The 24,278-nt window shown below is 38.0% G+C and overlaps 1 protein-coding gene across 2 annotated transcripts in view; it reads left to right on the top strand.

Annotated features, from left to right (window-relative positions):
• The first annotated feature begins 12,451 nt into the window (after nt 1-12,451).
• ARHGAP11A (Rho GTPase activating protein 11A) overlaps nt 12,452-24,278 on the top strand; it is a 23,578-nt gene continuing 11,751 nt past the window's right edge. Inside the window, exons 1-6 of one of the 2 annotated variants that reach the window (XM_012649190.1) lie at nt 12,452-12,559; nt 17,410-17,480; nt 19,742-19,838; nt 20,265-20,518; nt 21,194-21,357; nt 21,532-21,678. In XM_012649190.1, coding sequence (XP_012504644.1) covers nt 12,503-12,559; nt 17,410-17,480; nt 19,742-19,838; nt 20,265-20,518; nt 21,194-21,357; nt 21,532-21,678 — 790 coding nt within the window. In that variant the 5' untranslated portion in view covers nt 12,452-12,502. Of the gene's footprint in view, nt 12,560-12,851; nt 13,661-17,409; nt 17,481-19,741; nt 19,839-20,264; nt 20,519-21,193; nt 21,358-21,531; nt 21,679-24,278 lie in introns of those variants that run through there. The other variant, XM_012649189.1, reaches the window with a different exon arrangement.

Raw genomic sequence — 24,278 nt, 5'->3', positions numbered from 1 at the left:
TCTTTTAACCCAGTTCTCATCCTTTCCCACACAGAGATGCCACTTTTACTTCTAAGGAAGTGACATGTATAGAAAATGTAATGGGCTTGTGGGAGGGGTGGGGAAGACAAGACTGAAGATAAGAACAACTCAGAAATTCCCACTGTCCTTGTAAGGCTTGAATGAAAGAGGGGTGTTAAGGTATCAGAAGGTACCTAGGGGTTGAATATCTGGGCTCTGATGAGTCATTCGCTGTGACACAAAATGGAAGGTGAGGAATCTGGAGTGACTCTCGGGTTTCTGATCTGGGAAACTGAGTGGACAGTGATGCCACCAACTGAGATGAGAAAATAGGAAGAACAAGCAGGCTGTTGGTGTTTGTTGGAATGGGAACATCAGGACGATGACAAGGAGATAGAAGAGGTGGTTAAGTACCTATAAGATATGCAAAGACAGATGTTCAGGGGAGTAGCTGGAAAAATGAGCCTGGAGTATCATAATGAGGTCTGAGCCAGAGCAACATAGATGTGGAAGTTGCCACTGATAAGTAAGTGAAGCCATGGGAGGGATGAGATCATTCAGGCGGACCATGCAGAGTGAGAGGGGAAGCCTGAGAACAAAACCCTGGGGAAGCCCAGTATTTACAAGTGCAAGACACAGGAAGAGATTAGGAGAGGGCCAAAAGAAAAGCATTCTTCTGTTGGCCAGAGAAGTGAGATAATCACTGAAAACTGTACAGTGAACTTGGCAACCAGGTTGTTGTCATGTCAACAAGAGCATTTTCAGTGGATTTCTGGCCTTAGTACCCAGATTGCTGTGACCTAAGAAGGGAGGTGAGAAACTGAAAACCATATTTTTTCAAGGTGTCTGTAAAAGAGGAAGAGAGGGTAGGAGGGATGGCTTGAGGATGGAAAGGAACTTTTTGTTTTCTACTTTCTTTTGTTTTTCTGAGATGAGTATGTTTTTAGGCTGAGAGAAGGAAGCAGTGGAGAAAGAAAAATTGGAAATGGAGAAGAAGGAAAATTGATAAAACAAGATCCTAAAGTGAAAATGGAATGGGCTCAAAAGCATATGTGGAGACATTAACATTGGGCAAGAAGATGCTCCCTTCATTCTCAAATGCAAGAGGTAAGAACAGATGTTCTAGTGCACACATCTCTCTTACGTAAGTGGAATCATTCCTTCGTATACTTTTGCAGCCAGTCCCTGAATTCTCAACAAAGATGGAAAATGGATCAACATCTTTCTCCACTATTAAAATACAACAGATATACGAATCTTAGTGCCTATATTTTATTCCTCTCTTATCATGTGACTGCCAGTCAGATCTTTTGTAAAAATCACCTTTAGTTTGAATGATTCAAAAACAATAGAAGGAGTCTCCTAGGCATTGCTCCTTAGGATTTCCCAGCAAAACAGGAATCAAAATTCATTGATTGCAGGGTTGCTAAGCAACCATGTCACTATCTAACATTATCTACCACAATGGTCTGACATAGGAAATAATCTTACTGTGAGTGCAATGAAACTCCGCCCTTCACTTTGCTCCCTCTCCTCCACCCATACATTTTGGTGGCCTCTACAAAAGGGAAAATTTGCCATAAAACACAAAATATATTTGTTTCCTTAACACTGAAATTTTTAAGCCATTTAGCCCAAGATATAAAAATAGTACCTATGTCCATTCCGGAACAGAAACCCAGAAAAATTTTAAGAGTTGTTAGAGTGATTTCTTTTAGAAACACTCTCATCCATTGCGCAGTTGCATCAAGTATTGTTGCTAGAGAAAAATAGAGAAGGTTTGCCATAGAGAATTATAGTCAAGACTTAAGAATGAACAATTCTTATGAGCTTCAAGGGACTATAATTTTGAGCACAGAACACAAGAAAGTGATAGAGATATACAATATGTATTATTTATGTTGATATTTATTATTAAAATTCTTGATAATAATGTATTTGTAACACTTTGATTTATAATATTTAATGTTTACTGCCTGCCATTTTTCCTAGAGAACAGTATTTCTAAGGTGGATTGTGATGGCTGAAGTAAGGAAAAGGTCATGAATATTGATTGGATACTGAGACTCTTGCATACATTTATCTTTGAAACCTGTGAAATATTTGTTATCCGAAGCTATTTGATACATTTATATTTATTAATTTAGGGAGAGAGAAACCTACTAGAGTTGCTCCCAGGTGTATTGTTAGATACAGTATAGTCTCCTTTCTTTTTTTTTTGTATTTTCCAGTAGGACATCCTGCTACTCTGAAGGACTAAGTAATCTCTCCTGCTTAAACCCTCGTCATTCCTTGTAACTCACCAGGTCCTTTCTAATATTATACCTGCTTTCTTACTTGCTAAGTGCTTTCTCCTACCTGGAATGCTTTTTTACCCCCACCTGTCCTTTTAATTATCTCATTCTTACTTTCTCTTCAAAGCCCAGGTAACATCATTTTTTTCATAAGGCCCTCCCCAATGGTCTTAGAATTCCTCTATTGCCTGGTGTGCTGACCTAAAGCCCTCACTAAGATCAATAACAAATCAAAGCCATCTTATCAACTGACAACACATTCTGGAACCATGGTGTGTCAATGGATAAGATACGGAGTCTTGCTATCAAGACTTGATTTTCTGGGACTGGAAAATATCAATATGAATGAAACACTTTCAAAGCTGCTAAGCCAGGTAAGTAACGATGTATACAGTATATCCATTAAAGCAAAGAGGACAGTATTTTCCTAGATCCTATATAAAAAGTCAACGAAGATGAAATTGATGAGTGGACATTTAATTGAAATGAAATCTAAAGCTGACATTTTCCTTCTGTAACATACCAGAGTAGAATTCTCTAGTAAGAACATAAAATTCTGGTTACCACTCCATGAGAACTGTGAATTACATGTATGTGAAGGAGAAGTTGGAAAAATAACTTGGTTAGATATTGGAATTCTGGTCTGTTGGTGATTGGTTTTCCTCTTTCCTATAAGGAATTTCTCACTGTAAAATGTATTCTCATTTGTCAACTGGATTGTTCCCCTCAAGGTAATGTCCTGTTTTACATCTTTGTGTCTCCAATACCTAGCATGGGAACCACTCAATATATATTTCAGGTTGTTGACAATGATTGCTGCTGTCTATTTCCTCTCAGTAAAAGTTCATGCACTCTAAAGTCACCTTCCCTCAAGACCTAAAGAGGTTTTGGAACATTAACTGACATCCATCTAGAAGTAAATAACTGGGTTCTCAAAGATGTGTGTGTGCACATGTGCATGTGCATTTCTGGCATCTTTTTTAAAGCCATCAGATTAAGTTCCCTCATTCCGTCTTCATCTAAATGAAGACCATATATGTCTGAGATACAGTTTGTGAAAGTCAAATTTTTATCCTCAATGACATAGAGCAGCAGCTTTTAAAAATGCATTTTGCTGGAATTTCATTCCAAATGAATATTTTAAAATAGGTATGAAAAAATAAGCAAAGAAATTGGTTTTAGTATAGTAAAACTGATTTCACTATTGTTTCAAGAAACTTGGAAAATAAAACTTCAAACTAAAAAACTTGACCATAAAAATGCACTGGGGTAGTTCATTTCCATCTCCTATAACTTCTGATCAAAAGTCAATGCCGTTGTGACTTACAAATCTGTTTGTTTGCCCTTCGTTACAGAGTGAGCTGTTAATAAAATTTAACGTGTTCACATGGACCCACTGGCTAATAAAAAAGCATAGATTTGAGGACTTTGCTGCCCTATTTATGCTCAAAAATTATCCTAGACTGAAAGTCAGTTTGTGTTCCTTCACTCCCCTCTGCTGGTAAATTTTAATATAACTCTTAATTTTTTTAAGTCAAATTGATAGAAAGATCAATTTTATCTTTAAAACTATAAGAGGAAATAATGTTGAACATCTTGAAAAATGTATTCAATCTTTTTCTAAATTGTACTTCTTTCCTTTTGAAAATTTAAATGTGATTTTTTAGAATAGGTCATTGACCTATATAATTTATTTCTAGTGTCCAGATGTGTTTGATTGGTTCCCCCCCTCCCTTATATCTGATGCATGATCAAGAGAATGGAGCCAGGTGGAAAAGGAAGAGTACCTGGCCGTAAAAATAGATTTAATTTATAATTAATTCCTTGTTCCACCATACCTTGTTTATATTAAGCCATTGATATTACAAAACATTCTCACATGTCTCATGTATTTCTCAAAACAGTATCATGAGATAGGTGTGCTCACTCTAAACTCTAGAGTTTGTTCTTCCTAAAAAGCAGAAAGGATTACTGGGTTCAGCCTCAGCTAAAATTTCAAAACAGACTCATATATTTGTCACCTCCAATTGTTCCCTTTTTTTGCCATTTCCCTGTGTGAGCCCCTCTCTCTCCCCCAGGTAACAGGTATTCTAATGCTATCAAGGTCTCCTTTTGGAAAATAAAGGACCTGAAACATTAACTCACAGGAAGTGTCTCATCTTTCAGGATACTTCGCATTTTAAAACAAAATCAGAACTAAATTCAAAGCAACAGGAAATTACAGAGATCAACGAGGGAGACATTTTTAGATAGGAAGGTTTCAGTTGCCGCTCAAATCAGAAGGTGATAGCTTTTGAATCAAAGCTGTTTTGAAGGTCACCAGTGTTCCCCACAGGAAATGTATGGCAATCAGCATTGTGTGTGTGTTAGACTGAGGATTTTGGAGACAGGCGGATCCATATTGGAATCCCAGTTCTGCCATTTAACAGCTTAGGACCTTGTACAATTTTCTTAACTTCTCTAAACGTCAGCTTTCTTATCTGTGCAGTGGGGATAATACCCACTTCATAGGCATACTTCAAGGCATATTGTATCCAATAAGTGCTAGTTCTCTCACTGCTCCTTCCCTGAACTTCTCGGATGGCAGAGTAATTTAAGTTTTGCAAAAGATTAGACAGTAACACCACCAATAATTTCACTTATGAGGTTATACAGGTAAATAAGCTCTTTCCCAGGTAATCTTTCCGAGGGAATATTTCCTAGAAATGTTTCCAAATCAGGTCTTCCAGCTGCTTCACACTGGAATTCGTGTAAGTATAGAGGACTCTATTCTGGATGTGAGATGTCCACACCGCTTCGTACGTTTCTCTTTGTCTACTCTTTTCCCAGGCTGTGAAGCCACTATCTTCATTTAACAACCAACCACTTCCACCCCGTATGTGGTGCAGAGGAAGAGAATCTGTGCAGAGCTGTCTCTACTGTATGGTTGATGAGCAGACAGATCGTGCATTCGAGCCAGTCGACATCACAGAGCCCTGGATCAAGTGCCCAGTATCCTTGGGAAACTGTCAGCACTACCTTAGCCATCAGGCTGGCTTCAAATGTGTAAGGATATCTCAGCAACTGGTTCTATTATCACCCAACTCTTGTCTTTCCTTAAGTCTTCAGGGAAGGTTCCAAAGCAGTAACAGCTCCCCATCCCATCAAGTTCCACAGAAACAGAACTCCATGAACACAGAAGGCAGTTCAATGAGTTTGAGACTGATGGCAGGGGTTAAATGAATCCACCTCTATTTTAATTTTGGTTGTAAAAATGCTTGAAGTAGTTCATTTTTCTTATCTCCTATAAATTTTGAGCAAAAGTCAAGGCATTAGGACTTTAATGCTTCATATACTCTGTAGATTATAGTGATGTACTTTACTGTGATGACCTTTTTAATATTCTGTAATTTGTTTGACTGATCCCCGAGCTCTCTTCTGTTTACAGCATCATACAACCACCACGGGAGGCACACATAATAAATAAACACACTAAATAAACTCAGCAAGGGAAACTTGCAAATGAGGGTCCCCACACCAGCCATGTCAACCTGGCAGGGAAATGGAGTCGGCATCCTTTTTTCTGATTTTGAGCACTTCGAGGTGAAGTTCAGCGGAGAGGGCTTTTGCTGTTCTGAGAAGCTGGGAGAAACGCTCTCATTCAAACGATCCTGGAGGAGAGTTTTATGGGGCCTGTGCCACACACAGTAAAGGCTTTCTCCCACCTTTCAGCATTTTCTGGCTAACTTCTGACTTTATACCAGCTTTAAGTATCTGAAATAAAAAGAGTTAACATTTATTGAGGTCTTTGTTATGCCAGACAAAATAGTAAGAATATTACATGAGTCATGTTATTCTCATAACAACTCTTTGAGGTGGATATCTTAATAATTTCCACATTACCTATGAGGAATTTGGGGCTCTGACACGTTAGATAACTTTCCTATACTAAAGTGGTAGAACTGGAATTCAAACCCAGGTCATCTGACTTCATTCGCCATGGTGGCCATAAAACGCAGCAGTCGGATTTCCTGCTCCAAGGAGCACAGTTGACTGACAGCCCCAGCGCGGGCTCTCTGGATCCATCACTCCATTTGCACTCTGGGCTGCTCCCAGCGATGGCTGGGAGTTAATAGTGCTGGCCCATTCCCGTGGGATGCAGAACTCCTACAAGACGTGTCCTTGGGTGGGGAACTCCTCACCCAGCAACCTGTCCAAAATTTCTTAGAATTGCACCATAGTTTGAGGTTCCATCCTCCTTCCTTCTCCCTCTCCTTTCACAGGTGTTTGAACTACATCACGGCCTGAAGGCTCTTCCTGCCTATTCCTGTTCCCTTCCATTTATCCTCCACAGCACTTCCCTCCAATACATCTCTTGCACCTCTAATCATGTCTTGGCATCTGCTTCTTGGGGACCCAAAAAACATACTACCTCTGCCTTATTCTGGAGAGTGGCATAAAACTCTCCATTCTTGTTTGCTTATTCCAAGGGTCAAGTGAGAATTGTCAGTGACATTTCAGATTGGTAGGATGTCTGTCTTTGGAAGGTGTTTGATGGTTTCAAACTATTATTTCCCTCGTATCCATTCTATCTTCTATTTCTTTTAATGAAAAAACATGTGATCTACAACTAAATACAGATTTCTCAGATCTAAGGAACCACAAAAACCTGTTTGACTAAAGCTGGGAGATACAGTGTGAGTGTAGAGATAAAAAACCCACTAAATATCAGAAAGGCAGCCTTGACAGGCGTTCTCAGTGGGTTTATACGAACATGGTGCAGAATGCACCAAAGCTTATTTCCTAAACACCAGCACCAAAGTGCTTTGAAATAATTATAAAAAGAATACAGATGGTCCCCAACTTACAATGGTTCAACTTACGATTTTTTCACTTTATTATGGTGTAAAAACATTCTGTTTCTCTCTTTCAGTACAGTATTTAATAAATTATATGAGATATTCAACACTTTATTATAAAATAGGTTTTGTGTTAGATGATTTTGCTCAACTGTAAGCTAAAGTAAGTGTTCTGAGCATGTTTAAGGCAGGCTAGGCTAAGCTACGATGTTTGAGAGTTTAGGTTATAAAATGTACTTTTGACTTACAATATTTTCAGCTTACAATGGGTTATCAGGATGTGACCCCATTGTAAACTGAGGAGCATCTGTAATTCAACAGTCCAATACTAGAAAGTACAGCTTAATTCCAGCCTGTTATTGGAAAGTCCCAAAGCACAAGAGTGTATTAAAGGCTCCTAGAGATCCCATGGCAAGGAAATTGGTTTAAATCCCCATATGTACTTGACAAAAGACCTGCTTTTCAACATCCCACAGAACTAGGAACCTGGAATCAGTGCGTGGAGACATGTTGGTCTGTAGGATCCCCCACCTTTCTCTGATACCAAATCTAGAAGCATTTCATTTTCATCCTCCAGATGTTTTCTTGCATTTTTTGTTTGTTTGTTTACTCTGCTGGATGTAAGAGTGGTGGCTGAAAGCCTTTTTTTGTTCATGGGAATCCCTCATTCACTCAAAGTTAATTCACTGAGAACTTTATTCAAAGTGCTGGGCTACACTCTGTGGGAATGAACATGAACCTGGCCCCTGCCTTCTGGAGGAACTTGAACCTATAGGAGGAAAGGTAAGGCGTATACTAGATCCGTCAACAGGAATTGCTCCAGATGAGAGCTCTGGTGTTGTGCCTCAGAACCACCAGGGAAGGCTCTGTGGGAGAAGCCACATTTGTGCCGGCCTTCATGCCATTTTCCTTCCTTATAGCTCCATTTCGCTTTCAAAATGGAAAAGGCTTTACTTTTTTTTTAATGATTATAAAATAATATACATATGAGTTTCCTAGTGCTACCATGATGAAGTACAGCAAACTAGAGGGCTTAAAACAACAAAAATTTATTCTCTCACAGTTTTGAAAACTAGAAGTCTGAAATATAGTGGTGACAGGGCCATGTTGCCCTGAGACCTGTAGAGGAGAATCCTTCTTTACCTGTTCCTAGTTTCTGGTAGTGGATGTCAATCCTTGGTTGCACTTTAATCTCTTCCTCCCGCATCACCTTCTCTTCTTAACAGGATACCAGCCATACTGGCTTAAGGGCCCACCCTGCTTGAGCAGGAACCCATTTTAACTGAACTAGTTAATTACATTTGCAAAGACTTTATTTGCATATAAGGTCAGCATCTGAGATACTGGGGGTTAGTACTTCCATATATCTTTTTGAAGGACACAATTCAATCCGGAAGAATATGTTCATTATAAAAAATTCAGATGGTAATAGCAGAAAAGCAGAAAGAAGTATGTAAAAATCATCTGCAGTGTTACTGCTCAGAGACAACCACTGTTACTATCCCTCCATTTTTCTTTACATATACACAAGGTACCACGATTACATTATACATAACAATTTTGTGACTTGCTTTTCCTCAAATTATATCTTGGACATCTCCCAAGTCAATAAAATAGATATCACATATGTAATTGGCACAAAATAATTTATTCTAACCAAGCCTCTACTGTAGTTGAAGATACTAGTAAACTGTTCATTTTCCAGCTTTGTAAAAGACATAAAAATCCTCACACTTTTATGTACTTATAGTTTTTATTTAATTCTTTTTGTTTTTTCTATCATTATTTTTTCATCTCATTTTTCCCACCTGCCAAAAGAAAAAAGCATCTTGAATTTCTTGCTCCTGAACAGAAATTATTTCTTAAAAATATATATACATTGGTCTCTTTCACCCACAAGTCCCAGAAAGTTATTAGGCTATTTATTTGTCAGTGTTTCAGAGTTGGCACAAGTCCCGACCTATCCTTTGGACAGAACACCCTACAAGGCAACCTCCAGAGCAAGAGAAAACCCTGTGACCTAGGAGACTAGTATACCTAAAATTGTCCAGTCAGATGATCAAGTTTCTCCTGTGGATGCTTTCTACTTTTTGTTTCATTTGCATATTATAAAGCACATCAAAATATTGTTTGGTTTCCCCAACCAATGAGCCAGAGTAAGAAATATTTTTGAGCTTAGTCCATTGTCTTTTGAGCCTAGACCTGGCCTTCTTAAATTTTAGTGTACAAATTACCTGGCAGTCATAAAAATGCAGATTCTGGTTCAGTAGGCCTGGGGTGGAGCCTGAGTTACTTCTTTTCTAACTACGGGTCATGCACCACATATTGACATTTTGTTCAATGATGAACCATTTGTACGACGGTGGTCCCATAAGATTATAATGGAGTTGAAAAACTCCTATTGCCTGGAGATGTTGTAGCCATTGTTACATTGCCAGAGTGTAATGCATTACTCACGTATTTGTGATGGTCCTTCAGGAGGTATTTCAGAAGACATTGTTAATTAGAGGAGATGACAGCTCCATGTGTTACTGCCCCCGAAGGCCTTCCAGTGGGACAAGATGTGGAGGTAGAAGACAGTGATATTGATGATATTGACCCTGTGCAGGCCTAGGCTAATGTGTATGTTTTTGGGTTAGTTTTTAGCAAAAATGTTTAAGAAGTAAAAAAACAATAAATAATTTTAAAAATAGGAAAAGCCTATAGAATAAGGATACAAAGAAAGAAAATATTTTTGTATACCTATACAATATGTTTCTGTTTTAAGCTAAGTGTTATTACAAAGGGTCAAAAATTTTAAAAAATTAAAAAGTTTATAAAGTAAAAAAGTTACAATAAGCCAAAGTTAATTTATTATTGAAGAAAGAAATTTGTTTTAGAAATTTAGTGTAGCCTAAGTGTGCAGTAGTGAGTAATGTCCTAGCCCTTCACATTCACTCACCACTCAGTCACTGACTCACCCAGAGCAGCTTCCATTCCTACAAGCACAATTCATGGTAAGTGCTTTATACAGGTTTACCCTTTTTTTTCAAATCTTTTATACTGTATTTTTACTGTACATTTTCTATGTTTAGATACACAAATGCTTACCATTATGTTACAACTGCCTACAGTATTCAGTACAGCAACATGCTGTAGAGGTTTGTAGCCTAGGAGCAATGGCTATCCCACATTGCCTAGGTGTGTAGTAGGCTATACCCTCAACGTTTGTGTAAGTATATTCTATGATGCTTGCACCACAACAAAATCACCTACCGATGCATTTCTCAGAAATCCCCATCATTAAGAGACACGTGACTGTAGTTTCCAGGTGATGTCAATGCTGCTTATCCATATACCATATTTTAATAGCAAGGCTATAGTTTAGAGCACTGTTTAGGGAAAACCTTTGAGCCCGAATCTTAAGTTGGGTTGCCTGAAAAACAGATACTGAGATGGAGATATACCTGCAGGAAGCTTGCTGGGGAGAGCTCTTGGAACAACACAAGGAGTGAAAGAAATAGGACTGGGCAGACTGTCATAGAGTTGCCACATAGGCCTCAGCTGATCCTACGGGCAGTGCTGGACCCAGGAAGACCTTCATTTGTATCCAGTTCAGATAACGGGGCCAGGCCTGTGTACCCCTATGTTAACTAGTCATGGAATACACACTGCCCAGCAGAAGGCGTCAGCTGGGGTGAGGCAGCTCCTTTCCACAGCACAGTTCTCAGAGGGGGCTTGGCCATCAGTAGCCACACCATTGGAGGGGGACCTCAGAGAAGCACCACAGTGTCCACTACTCTGGTGATAGCCCCAGTGACCTCAGGAGATCACTATATTATTTTCTATCTTAGTCAAGTCCAAATTTAGGACAGAATATGATAGACATTTCCCCAAACATTTCTGTTTCATTAATAAATGGAGCCATATGTCTGTGGACTGTGCCAGACCCCGGAGGTGGTGATTCCAGAAACAATCATTTTGGCTTTACTGAGAAAAGCTCTGAACTTAATTTGAAAGCTGCACAAATTATTTTATCTCAAGCAGGGATGCTGGAAAAAGGTTCTGGGAGGTGCTTTGGCAGATACTTTATTGATTGATTTCACAGAAGGGAGAGCTAGGTAAGATAATATCTAAGGAAAATGATGTGTGCCACCTTCTGGCACTAACTAAAAGCAAAGCCTAATAACTAAAGATGAGTTCCCTTTTCCTATTCAAGGGACTCAATGAGTGTTTTAGTAGTAGTGGTTTGCTACTTTTAGAAGTAGGTGTGGGAGTTCATGAAGTGAGTTAAAATAAAAATGTCTAGGGCTGGATAGCCGTGTATGGAAAAAGATAAAATTGGATCCATTCTTTACTTTCTACACTGGATAAATTCCAAATGAATCAGAGATCTAATATAAAAAATGAAAACATAGCAGTACTAGAAAAAACTAGTACCAGAATTCACATGAGTGAATTCCTTTACAATTTAGGAATGGGGAAAACATTCCTGCCCATGATTAGAATCCGGAAGCATTAAGAGAAGAGATCAATTAACTATGATTCAAACAAACAAAAAAGGAAAGCAAAAAATAAAAAAAAAAATGTGCAACTTATATCACAATGGGCTAGTATATAAAAAGTTCCTTAAATTTTTGTAAAAGGCCATCCTGATAGAAAGTAAGTAATATTTAAGGACTTAACTCCAAAAGGAGCAAAATGATTCTAAGAAAACATTCCCTACTTAAATTCATTCATTGGGCAAATATTCCTTTAGCCCCTGGCGCTATTAGGCAATGAGCATACAACAGTATACAAGGCAGATAAAGTTCTGTCGCTGCTCTAAGCAAGTTTACTTGGGGGGAGGTGAAGTGGGGTGGTGGTATATATATACTATATTGTCTGTACTTAAATTGAGCCCAAGTCTCCAGCCCTAAAAGAAATACATCCCAACAAACAGAGACCAACTTGATGGGATTGTTGATGTTTCAGAATGGAAAAGCAGCACAGAGCTGGGAGTGTGCAGCCTTAAAGGTCAACAAGATAACCTAGGTTTCAGCAATGTCTGGGCGGGCAGCCATACTCCCTCCGGGTCTCCTAACGCCAAATCCCACTAATTGAAGCTCGTGCAAGCTGCCACCTCCCCCAGACTTCGCATTTCTTCCGTACTCTACTCCCTCGTGACGGGTCTTCTTTGTCGTACTTAACTTCCTATGCAATAAGATTTGTGTATCACTATCAGTCTCCCAAACTTGAACAAATTCCCATAGTCGTAGTTCCCACCAAGGGCAGTGGGTTAGGGTTACCAAAGTCGGCGTTTGTCAATCCTGACTTAAATTGTCTCATCTCGGGTTCCGTAGAACGGTTTCTCCGTAAGAGGGCCTTCAGCCTCAGCTGAGTTCGGGAGAAATGAGAACAAGGTGTCTATTCCATTTCCCCAAATACTGCATAGTGTCTGAGGCGCAGGTCAAGATATTCAAGCATACATTGAACAGCATTTTCCTTCAAAAAATATGGATATGAAGGAGCAAGTGAAGCTCATCTTTCTTTTCACGTTTATTAGGTTTAGCTGCAACACCCTTCGTGGTCTCCGCTCCGCCCGCACCTCCCTAGTCAGGCAGCTCCTGGCCACCCTCCGAGGTCCTGATTTTGAAAAGAGAAGCGGACCAATCAGACGCGGAGCGCTGTTTGGCGCTGCCATTTGAGCCTGGGCTAGAACTGCGGGTCCGACGGCTGCGGTGGCTTCAGGTGTCTGCAGAGGCGGTGGGACGGAGGCATGAGGCGAGCTGCTTGGCTCCAGTGAGCGCCCCAGGATGTGCAGGCCAGGAGCCGCGGACAGGCTGACGGAGGAGGGAACGAGCCGCCTGTGAAACGGGGTGACGGCGGCGACCAGCCCGGGCGGGGACCGGGACTGGAAGAGGCGCCTGAGCAGCCGGCTGGTCCGGCGGCTAGGCTAGGGTGGGGGACGCGGGGACCGAGAAACGAACGCCCAGCTGAGCCTGCTGGGGTTGGAGGGACGAGGAAGCCAGAGAGGGCAAAGGGAGGTTTGTAGGAAAGGGGATCATTGGAAGTGGCCGGAAGTGGTGAGAAGCTGGCAACAGGCGTTGGTGTAAGGAACCGAAAGAATCAGAGAGAAAGAAGTGAAGTCTGTGTAAGTAGCTGAAAGGATTGGGTAACCAGAAAGAAGGTCAGTGTAAGTGAAGGAAGAGTAAGGTGTGGCTGGATCAGAGGGCCAAGGGAAGAGGGTCTGTGTAAGTGTAAGAGGATTAAGGAAAAGCCGTGGAAGTGGCAGGGGCTGTGGGCCAGAGGAGTGCCAGACGTAGCCGGAAGGCAGCGGAGCGGAGCTCAAACCTGAGAGTGTTTGGAAATTGCAAGACTTGGTGGCGAAAGAGGGTCAGGACACAGATCCTGCCTCAGCGAATGAGCGACGAGTACGGGATGTGGGATCAGAGGCTGGTGAGATTGGCCTTGTTGCAGCAGCTTCGGGCCGACTATGGCATTAAGGTCAAGCATAGCCGTGGGCAGTGCGATTGCAGGAGACATGAAACAGCAGCCACGGAAATAGGGGTAAGTTCTGGGAAAGGGAATTCGGGTTGAACAAGGCACACCCTGTATCATCACTTTTTACCAGGTCGTGCTAAAATGTTCACTCTTTGTATCAAAAACAATGTGATTAGATGTGTCTAATTCAATCCAGATGGTCACTTGCTGTTATTTTATTTTATTTTTGAGACAGAGTCTCACTCTGTTGCCCTGGCTAGAGTGAGTGCCGTGAAGTCAGCCTAGCTCACAGCAACCTCACACTCCTGGGCTCAAGCAATCCTTCTGCCTCAGCCTCCCGAGTAGCTGGGGACTACAGGCATGCGCCACCAAGCCCGGCAAATTTTTTCTATATATTTTTAGTTGTCCAGATAATTTCTTTCTTTTTTTTAGTAGAGACAGGGTCTCGCTCTTGCTCATGCTGGTCTCGAACTCCTGAGCTCAAACAATCCGCCCACCTCGGCCTCCCAGAGTGCTAGGATTACAGGCGTGAGCCACCGCGCCCGGCCACTTGCTGTTATTTTAAAAATGACATTCTTGATTCTTTTCAGGGATTTTTGATCATTGAGAGGAAGTTGCAGGATTTACCAACCTCAGCGCTACTGATATTTTGGAGTAGATAATTCTTTGTTAGGGAGAAGAGGCGATGATGTCCTGTGAATTGTAGGATGTTTAACAGCATCTCTGGGTTCTACCCACTAGATGCCAGTAGCATCTCTCAGTTGTGACAATTAAAAATGTTTCCAGATATTGCCAATTTATTGTATTTTGAACAAGTATCACTGGGGAGGAAGACAAACTCTAGCCCTCCATCACGGTTTTAGAGTAAGGTTTGTAGAGGGACAAGGGGACCAGTGCATTTTCTAAATGGATCGGTAGATGAGGTGTGACAGAGCGTTAGAAGTAGGTTTCATACGATACCTCCATATTCACCAATTTGAGAAAACAGGCTTGCTGCTTGGCCTATTACACTTTTGAGACATAGCGCTATTTTTTAAAACGAATAAATTGAGAAGCCAGAACGAAATTATTGAAAAGCTGTTGATGTTTCAGTGGTCGAAGTTAAGGAATTTTTAATGAGATTTTAATGGCTTTACCACATAATCAACTTAATTGCGAAAAATAAATTGAATATAAAGCATTTTATTTTAAATGTAAGTACTTGGAGAAGAAAACTAACAAAAATATAATAATATGTATACCTCTTAATAGCTTATACATTTTGGAGAAATTGTTTTTGTTGTTTGCAAATTAATGTCAACATGTGTATTCATGTTTTAGAACCATAGAGATTTCTTCTGATTGTAAAACTGGCTTTCCAAGATCTCAAAGATAGCTGGTTTTGTAACTATATGGGAGAATTTGCACATGGATTTTTTTTCACTCCTTAACAAGAAAACCCATATCTGCCTTTAGCATCAGATAGACCTGAGTTTGAGTCCTGCCCCACCCCTGCTAGGTCCATGAACTTGGGTTGCTTGTTTGATTTCCCTAAGTTTCAATTTCCTAATCTATAAAGTGGGAATAATGGTATCTCCTTGGATTGTTAAGGGGATTTAAAAAAAAAGTTAAGGCCTGTAGATAGGCCTAGCACAGTGCCTGTCACATATCACTTATTCAACTAATGATAGTTGTTATGATAATCCATAGTTTACCTCTTAATTAATAGTCATGTTATGTAAATTCAGCTAGAAACACTAATAATATTCTAATAAATATTACAGATTGTTGTGTTATAAGAATGAGATCTAACAGGATAGGTAATTTGAAAAAATCATTTCTTTTTCTCTTTGGTGTTTATTAACTAATAGTTTCTGAGCTTTTTAAGAAAAGCACTGTAAATCTTTTAAAAAATTATATTGTAAGTGATATTCTAATATGTAAAGTTTAAAAAGCATGTCATGAGAAACGTAGTGGTTATTTGTGAAGCCTATTAAAAATAATGAGATGTAAGAAAAAATACAACAATGAATTCTAGTTATGTGTGACAGTTGTAGACTTTTTATCAGCTTTAGCATCTGATTTATTTTTGCATTTTGTTTGGTTGCACACTATCAAGAACATTCTAATTTACCTAAATAAAGGGGTTGTCCATACTAATACTTTTTAAAAATAATTCACCTTGAAATGATAATCATAACAGCAATAAATATTCTTTGAATGCTTACTCTTTGTCAAACACTGATATAAGGGTTTTACATGTTCTAATTCATTTCATTCTTCCTATAACTCTATGACTTAACATCTGTGTGAAGACATGAGGGACAAAATATTAATTTGATCAAGGTAGAAGAGCCAAGATTTAAAATCTAGCAGTCTTGTCTCTAGGAGCCTACTCTCTTTAGCTCTATACTGTTCTGTCTTTTCAGCTTGGAATATGCATAAATTAAATGGAGCCAGGTGCTTGGAAGAGTACTAGTAAAATTTTATTACTGTGTCGAATCATTAACAATACCAAGTGCTTTCTTAATGTAGATAGAAAGTTGAATAAAATGCTCTTGAAACATAAGTGTTCACAGCAGATGCACCTAAACTAAATTAACATATGTGAGATTAGGTTGTGCCCACTTAATTTTGTATGAACAGACAGATACAGGCTTAAATTTACTTTTCAGTCCAGTACAAAGCCATAACCTTGTTAATCAGTAACACATTTTTAAGTTCAAATGCATGCACAAAGATAGTGGCAGATTCTTTACACTTCAGTGTGCAAAAACACTGAAGTTAGCCAACATACATGCTTACTCTTGGATTCCTCAATGTATTAAAATTTGAATGTGAGATTTTAAAAATGGATTTCCAAGTAGTTAGATAAAATTTGACTTAAATATTTGCGGAACCCCTACCTTGTGTACCTCAGGGCATAGTTCGAAAGCAATCTTCTATAGGGTATGGAAAAGATATCAGGTCTAAAAATACCCTGGTGTAATTTTAGGATGTACTCAATGAGTGCCTGGAATTATTGTTCTGCTTATCAATTGACTTAGCCCTTTGTGTAAGTTAGTATTTATAACGTGACCAAAGGAAAGTATATGTTCAGTATTTATAAGATCACCGAAAGAACCTGTACTATTTTTTGGAGAATGTTTGTGTTTTGAGCCAAATTCTGTTGGAGAATTTTCTAAGTTCTAACTGGATTGATTTTCCATGATCAGACTGGAGACTGACTGAATTTACTAGATTGTTTGAGGGCAATGACTTTATCTCAGCCATCTTTGTACTCTCAGCACCTAGCATAGTATCTAATATAGTAGTTACTTGTTACCAAATGCACTTGAAATAATTTTCTCTTGGCCGGGCGCGGTGGCTCATGCCTGTAATCGTAGCACTCTGGGAGGCCGAGGCGGGTGGATCGCTCTAGGTCAGGAGTTTGAGACCAGCCTGAGCAAGAGCAAGACCCCATCTCTACTAAAAAAAATAAAAATAAAAAAAGAAATTATCTGGACAACTAAAAATATATATAAAAAAATTAGCCGGGCATGGTGGCGCATGCCTGTAGTCCCAGCTACTGGGGAGGCTGAGGCAGAAGGATCGCTTGAGCCCAGGAGTTTGAGGTTGCTGTGAGCTAGGCTGATGCCACGGCACTCTAGCCCGGGCAACAGAGCAAGACTCTGTCTCAAAAAAAAAAAAAAAGAAATAATTTTGTCTTGTTTGATAGCTTATAGTTTATTTCTGCTATTTTTTTTATTTCCTGAAGGTTTTAATTTGCCTAATGTTTAAGAAAATTTATATTATACCTAATATTTGCGTTAGAGTAACTGAATTTGTCATTTTAGGGTAAAATATTTGGAGTGCCTTTTAATGCATTACCCCATTCTGTTGTACCAGAATATGGACACATTCCAAGGTAAGCAGAGTTTGTAATGAAGAACGGAGTAAATATTTCAAACTGGTTTCAGTGGGTTTAAAAAGAAATAGTTGATTGACACATATTTGTTTCAAACCAGCAAAGGATTTCACCTCTAAACATTAGGTAATGTAAAATAAAACTTTTTCTAATTTTTACATATTTTTAATTTGTAATTCATACTTATTCCCAGGATTGACATTTAAGGTCCAGTTATGAATAAATGTTAGAAATCAATTTTTTTTCCATTAAGTCAGTTTTCAGTTCAATACCAATTATTTTGCCATAATTCTGATTAAGTAATATGCTGAATTACAAATTCAGTAATAGTTTTGATATTTTTTGTTTGTTTAATAAGTGTTGGATAAAAGTATTTAAACTAGGATATTGGAGTATTTGCGAATAAATATTATGTAACACTTCTCTTTTCTATGACACTTATTTATAAATAACCTTTTGAACTAACTGCATCAGAAATTACTAGGGATGTTTATGTTTTAAGAACATAGTTTAAAAAAAATTTTTTAATTATTATGGGTACATCATAGTTGTGTATAAGAGCATAGTTTTAAAATTCATATAATTCATTTCGACTTTATCCAAAGTAGGGTTCATTATTCCTTTTTCTTTTTTTTTTTTTTTTGGCCACCTAACATGAACTTTGGCTAAGGATTCATTATTCTAGTTGAATAATCTAGGTTTTAAGTGGTACATCATCCAAAAGTATTTATTGAATACCTTGTTGCCTCACTGTTTTGCTTTTTAAATGATGTATGAAAGAAGAATTTTAAGATGTATTTTCCTATAATGAAAACCTATAATGATTTTCAACACTTGGAATTGCAAAGTCATATCCCCAGGAATAACAACTAAATCTTTGTTTTAATTTCTTGACCTACTTTTTTTTTTTTTTTTTTAACTATCCTGTCAGTAACCCTCTGTAAGCAGGGCTGACATTTAGCCACTGTGCACCAATACAACTGTATCAGTTATTTGTAGCTTGTATCCATCCTAATTTATGGGTTCCAGCTGTTGAATATGTAAGTATCTAAAGCCAACATTGATTAAGATTTTTTTGTTTTTTTTTTTGTTTTTTTTTTTTGAGACAGAGTCTCGCTCTGTTGCCCTGGCTAGAGTGAGTGCCGTGGCATCAGCCTAGCTCACAGCAACCTCAAACTCCTGAGCTCAAGCAATCCTTCCGCCTCAGCCTCCCAAGTAGCTGGGACTACAGGCATGTGCCACCATGCCCGGCTAATTTTTTTCTATATATATATTTTTAGTTGTCCGGATCATTTCTTTCTATTTTTTGGTAAAGACGGGGTCTCGCTGTTGCTCAGGCTGGTCTCGAACTCCTGAGCTTGAGCGATCCACCCGCCTCGGCCTCCCAGAGTGCTAGGATTACAGGCTTGAGCCACCGCGCCCGGCCAAGATTATTTTTTAAAATAAAGAAATTGAACACATATCTCTTAATATGAAAAGAATTGTAAGGACTGGGGTATACCGTACTTTTCTGAGAGGTCATGTTGGGTTGACAAAAAAACCTTGCCCTATTTTTGGCAAATGTAGTAGATGATAGATATGTAAAACTATGTATGCTGTGCAAGATCACCCATGGAGAGAAAGAAGATAAAAGAAGGCAGCCTTGGACAGAACCCTGGGTTGTTCTACAGTGTAAGGATCTGGCAGAAGAAGAGGAGCCAGAAAAGGAGTTTGAGAAGGAACAGTAGAGGAAATAGCAGGAAAACCAGAAGGGTAGGGGAAAAGAGCATTTTTGAGATGAATAAGGGGTGATCAGGTGTGTCAGATGCTGATGAGTCAAGCAAGATGAGGACAACGAATGGACCATGGATTTGACAAGGCAGAGGCCACGGGTGACCTTGTGAGCTGTTTCACTGGGTTAATGGGGAATGAGATTCTGACTGGAGAGGGTGGAGTAGAAGCTGGAATATGAAGAAGTAGAGGCAGTAAAAAAGACAAGTCTTGTGCTCTGAAGGGAAGCAGAGAAGTGGAGTAGGATTGAGAAAGAAGGATATAAAGTTGAGTGGGCACACTGGATTTGGCATGAGTAAAAAGAGGGGCCTTAGAAGAATTTAGGAAGCGAGACAGAAAACTAAAAGTAACTTTGTCACAAAGACTAAAGGGATTTGTGGCATCAGAACTTCTGAAAGGGGCATAGTGCTTGCCTGCTCATATACTTTAGAAGGAAAATAGGATTTGATAAGATGTGTATCTGGCCACCTGAAAAATAGTCTCTCTTTCAGCTTTCTTGTTGATGCTTGCACGTCTTTACAAGAGCATATTCACACAGAAGGGCTTTTTCGGAAATCAGGATCTGTTATTCGTCTAAAAGCACTAAAGGTAAGCATGTTCTTGAACTATAATTTTTCGTATGTACCACTTTCCAATTTTGTTTCTGTGGTTGAAATATTTAGAACTATTACATGAATAATTGACAGAAATTGAATTTACAAATAGCTTTTTTTCATGGCAAAAGAATCTTTTTTCAAAAGACATTATATATCATTTATATTGTGCTTTAAAAGTTCACAGAGTACTTTTAAATTCATAGTATGTTAGATTATACTATTCCTATATTCTATATGAAATAAAAAAATTGTTAAATTTTGTTTTTTGGCCTTCTGGAAAAAAGAGAGATATATATTAAAATAAGAGTTAAGAGACATTATTTTTAAAAGAGAGCTCTTTAGAGTATAGTAAAATATACTTTATAGCATTAAACTCTTAAGTTCCCTAAAATACTCAAGATTATTATATTTATTTCAGAATAAACTGGATCATGGTGAAGGTTGCCTATCTTCTGCACCACCTTGTGATATTGCAGGACTTCTTAAGCAGTTTTTTAGGGAATCACCAAAGCCCATTCTTCCAGCTGATTTGCATGAAGCACTTTTTAAAGCTCAACAGTTAGCAACAGAGGAGAAGACTAAAGCTACATTGTTGCTCTCCTGTCTTATGAGTGACCACACAGTTAATATATTAAGATACTTCTTTAACTTTCTCAGGAATGTTTCTCTAAGGTAAGTGGTAATTAAAACTCTTAGGAAATAATAGTTTAATTTCTCACCAAGTTAAAGATTTACACTTGTAGATAAATTTCATTTAGAAGGGAAATTTTTCTTAAAAAATATTACATTATTTCTTTACTATGAGAATTACATCTTGTGTAATTTCTGAAACAGTACATCAAATGATTTAATATTTCCTTGCTGTCTTAAAGTCATCATGATGAATGCCTTAACAGCTAATTGGTATTGATAGGATTCATTGTCCACTGAATGGCTTCTGATTATTGCGTTTTTAAAATGTTTGTGTTTTACTTTTTGAATTTTTCTCCTCTCCCTACTCTCAGTGAATCTGCTTATTCTAGACATACAGGCCACCTTCTAACACTTCCAGTTTTTTATGTGTGGGTTTGAAAATCAGGTAAACATGTTCAACTTGTGTGGAAAAACAAAGTGTGAACTCTAGGGTTAGCATGATTTTTATGATATATATTTAAATATATAGTGACTATATATTAATATTTCTGGTTCTTTTATATATTCAAGTCAGTCGTGTAGATGGGTAGATAAAGGGTAACTCTTTTGACTTGGATGTTACTGATAAGTAAGAGGTCTTCAAAATATTCTAAGTATGTTATTTTAACTCTTTTTATCTTTGGCTGCATCTAATAAAAACTTTTTTCACTTAAGGTCTAGTGAGAATAAGATGGATAGCTGCAATCTTGCGGTAATATTTGCACCAAATCTTCTTCAGACAAATGAAGGACATGAAAAGATGTCTGCTAACACAGAAAAAAAGTTACGATTACAGGCTGCAGTAGTACAGACTTTCATTGATTATGCATCAGATATTGGTAAGATGTAGTTGCATTATTAAGGAATAGAATTTGTTTAAATGAGGGAGATCCCAGTTTCTTCCAAGTGAACTATGAAGACAAATTTTGGAAAGTTTGTATATTACTATCTAAACATTTTTGAGGAGTGGATGAAGGATAATAATTGTCTTACTCATGAACATTTTCATTTAGGACGTGTACCAGATTTTATCCTGGAAAAGATACCTGCTATGTTGGGTATTGATGGCCTCTGTGCTACTCCATCACTGGAAGGCTTTGAAGAAGGTGAATGTGAAACTCCTGGTGAACATAAGAGAAAACGAAGACAAAGTGTAGGAGGTAAATGGCAGTCCCATTTTATGGGAGTACAGCAATTTGTTTTTATCTCAAATGCATTTGAACATAAAGAAGCATAAACTGTGCTATATGCCTTTTTACTGCTTACAGCATAGTTGGAAAGATAGGACATATGCATATGAAAAAAGGACAATATAGTCTAATATTAAGTGCTGAATCTTTAGCACAAATATAAAAATGTATTAAAGGAGAAAAATTCCCTTGGTTGTAATGATCAGGGACTCGTCAAAGAGGAGGACAAACTGAGCCTTCTTGAAGAAAAAGTAGAATCTAGGAGAATTGGGTGGAAAGTCAGAATACCTATATCCTATTCTAGATGAGAAGGATTCTATGAAGAAAGATCTGTGTTGGGAAGAAGTAATCTATGTCTGTGTCTGTAAGTAGACCAGCGTGACTTCAGTGAAGTGTTCATTGTAAGGATTGGGGTGGTATGGTGAGCTTGATGCCAGGCTAAAGAATTAGAATATTAACCTAGGTGTTAGTGAACCATGAAAAGTTTATGATTTGAGGCATGACTTGATTAAAATGTTTTAGAAAATTAACTGATTTGAAGAATTGAAACTTGGAAGAAGGAAGATTGGTCAGAAATATGCATCAATAATCCAAGTGTGAGATCATTGTTTGAACTAGTTACTGACATGAATTGCTTAGGAATGCAAACTAAATAATGAAGGAAATATTTCCAAGGAAGAATCAAAAAGACCACAAGTCCTGTCATGGTGGAGTTGGTAATAAAACTTCTTATCTCCTTCTTGGTTGAGAAGACAGAGGGCATTCCTTCTCCAATCGTGTTAGGAAATTTCTCATCTTTCGAGTATCCAAACCAATTGTTATTAACTATCCCATTCCTTTTTTAATCTTTTGGCTTATATGTTAATGCATTGTTGTGTTTCTTCCTTACTTCCACTGTAGAGTCCTTTTATGTCTTATGTATTATTTTCCTAGGGCTACTGTAGCAAAGTACCACAAACTGGGTGGCTTAAAACAACAGAAATTTGTCTTAGTTCTGGAGAATAGAAGTCTGAAAACAAGGTGTCGGCTGGGTGTAGGAGAGAATCCTTTCCTGCATCTTCCTAACTTCTAGTAGTGGCTGTTAGTCCTTGGCATTCCTTGACTTTGCCGCTGCATCACTCCAGTCTCTGCCATTGTCATCCCACGGTGGTGTTCTTCCTGGGTGTTCCTCTGTGTCTACATTTTCCTTTTATAAGGACATACTGGATTAGGGCCCACCCTAGTGGCCTCTTCTTAACTTGACTATATCTGTAAAGACACTAATTCCAAGTATGATCACATTCATAGGTACTGGGTGTTTGGACTTAAACATCTGTTTTTGGAGGACACAATTCAACCCATAAAACTTTCCCAAATGTAGATATTTCTTAAACACAGATCATCTTTATTGCCCTCTTTCCCTTTGTGATCTCATTCACTCCTATAGTTTCAGTTATCACATCTAAATAGGTTAGTACCAGATCTTTATCACCATTATCTCAAAAATGTCAGTTCTACTTTACTAACAACCAGTCATATCTGCTTTTCCTTGGTGATTTAAGCTTAACGTTTTGAAATGACCATTTTCACCCTCTTTAAACTGGTTCTATGTGAATTCCATTTTCTTTTAACAACTCCTCCATTCCCTAGGCACGCAGTCTTTAAACCATGGTCTTTGCCATCTATATTCACACAGTTTTCAGGTTCTATAAGATTCTATCTCTGCGGTGTTTACTGTATCTTTACTGTAAGAATCTCCTTCTTGGTCTTTGTACCTCTTTCTTGAATCCACCCTACTTATTGGTATTAAGGCTGACATTTTTATTGTATCATTCTACTCAAGTATCTCACACACACTTCAGAAACTTTCACTGATAATACTGATTTGTATAGCTTGGTATTAAATGTCTGAAATAAGATTGCTCTAGCATACCTGTGTATCGTTTCCTGTCTTTCATTTAAGCAACCTGTACTTTAGTCAAACTGTGCTATTTATTTATTGTTTTCCAGACACTTTCATTCTTTTGCTTATATTGTTTATTGATATATTTTTACATCTATCTATACTTGCTGTTCAGATTGTATCTAGTTGTCAAAATTTAGGTTAAATGTCTTGTCAAGCAAATTCTTCTCATTTTTTTTTTCTCAATGGGGAAATAATCTCTCTTCTGCTCTGATATTCTATAATATTTTAGGCTTTAAGAGTTGTTATATGCAATACTCTTTGAAGGTAGAAACCGTATTTTATACATCATTATATCAACCCAGTGGTTTTTACTTAATAGGCATAAACTTTTGAATGAGTACGTTACATCGAGTTATTAATATTTGGCTTAAACTCAGAGATACTTTATTTGAATACATTATGAAAGCATTTATCAAGCATCACTAAAATTCATTGATTTCATTAGTAATTTGAAACTGTTCAGGAACTCTAGGTCATCAGTGTTTATATTGTAGCTAGACTTCTTTTTTGCATCTCACTTTGAAATGCAAAAAAAATCCATGCGTTTCATTCAATTGCATTGCTTTGAAGAATCTTGACTTTTTAAAAATTTATGAAATATATATAACATAAAATTTGCCATCTT

This window comes from Propithecus coquereli, unplaced genomic scaffold (assembly GCF_000956105.1).
Source record: "Propithecus coquereli isolate 6110/MARCELLA unplaced genomic scaffold, Pcoq_1.0 Scaffold3, whole genome shotgun sequence".
Taxonomy (NCBI): Eukaryota; Metazoa; Chordata; class Mammalia; order Primates; family Indriidae; genus Propithecus; species Propithecus coquereli.
This window is presented reverse-complemented; position numbering and strand designations above follow the sequence as displayed.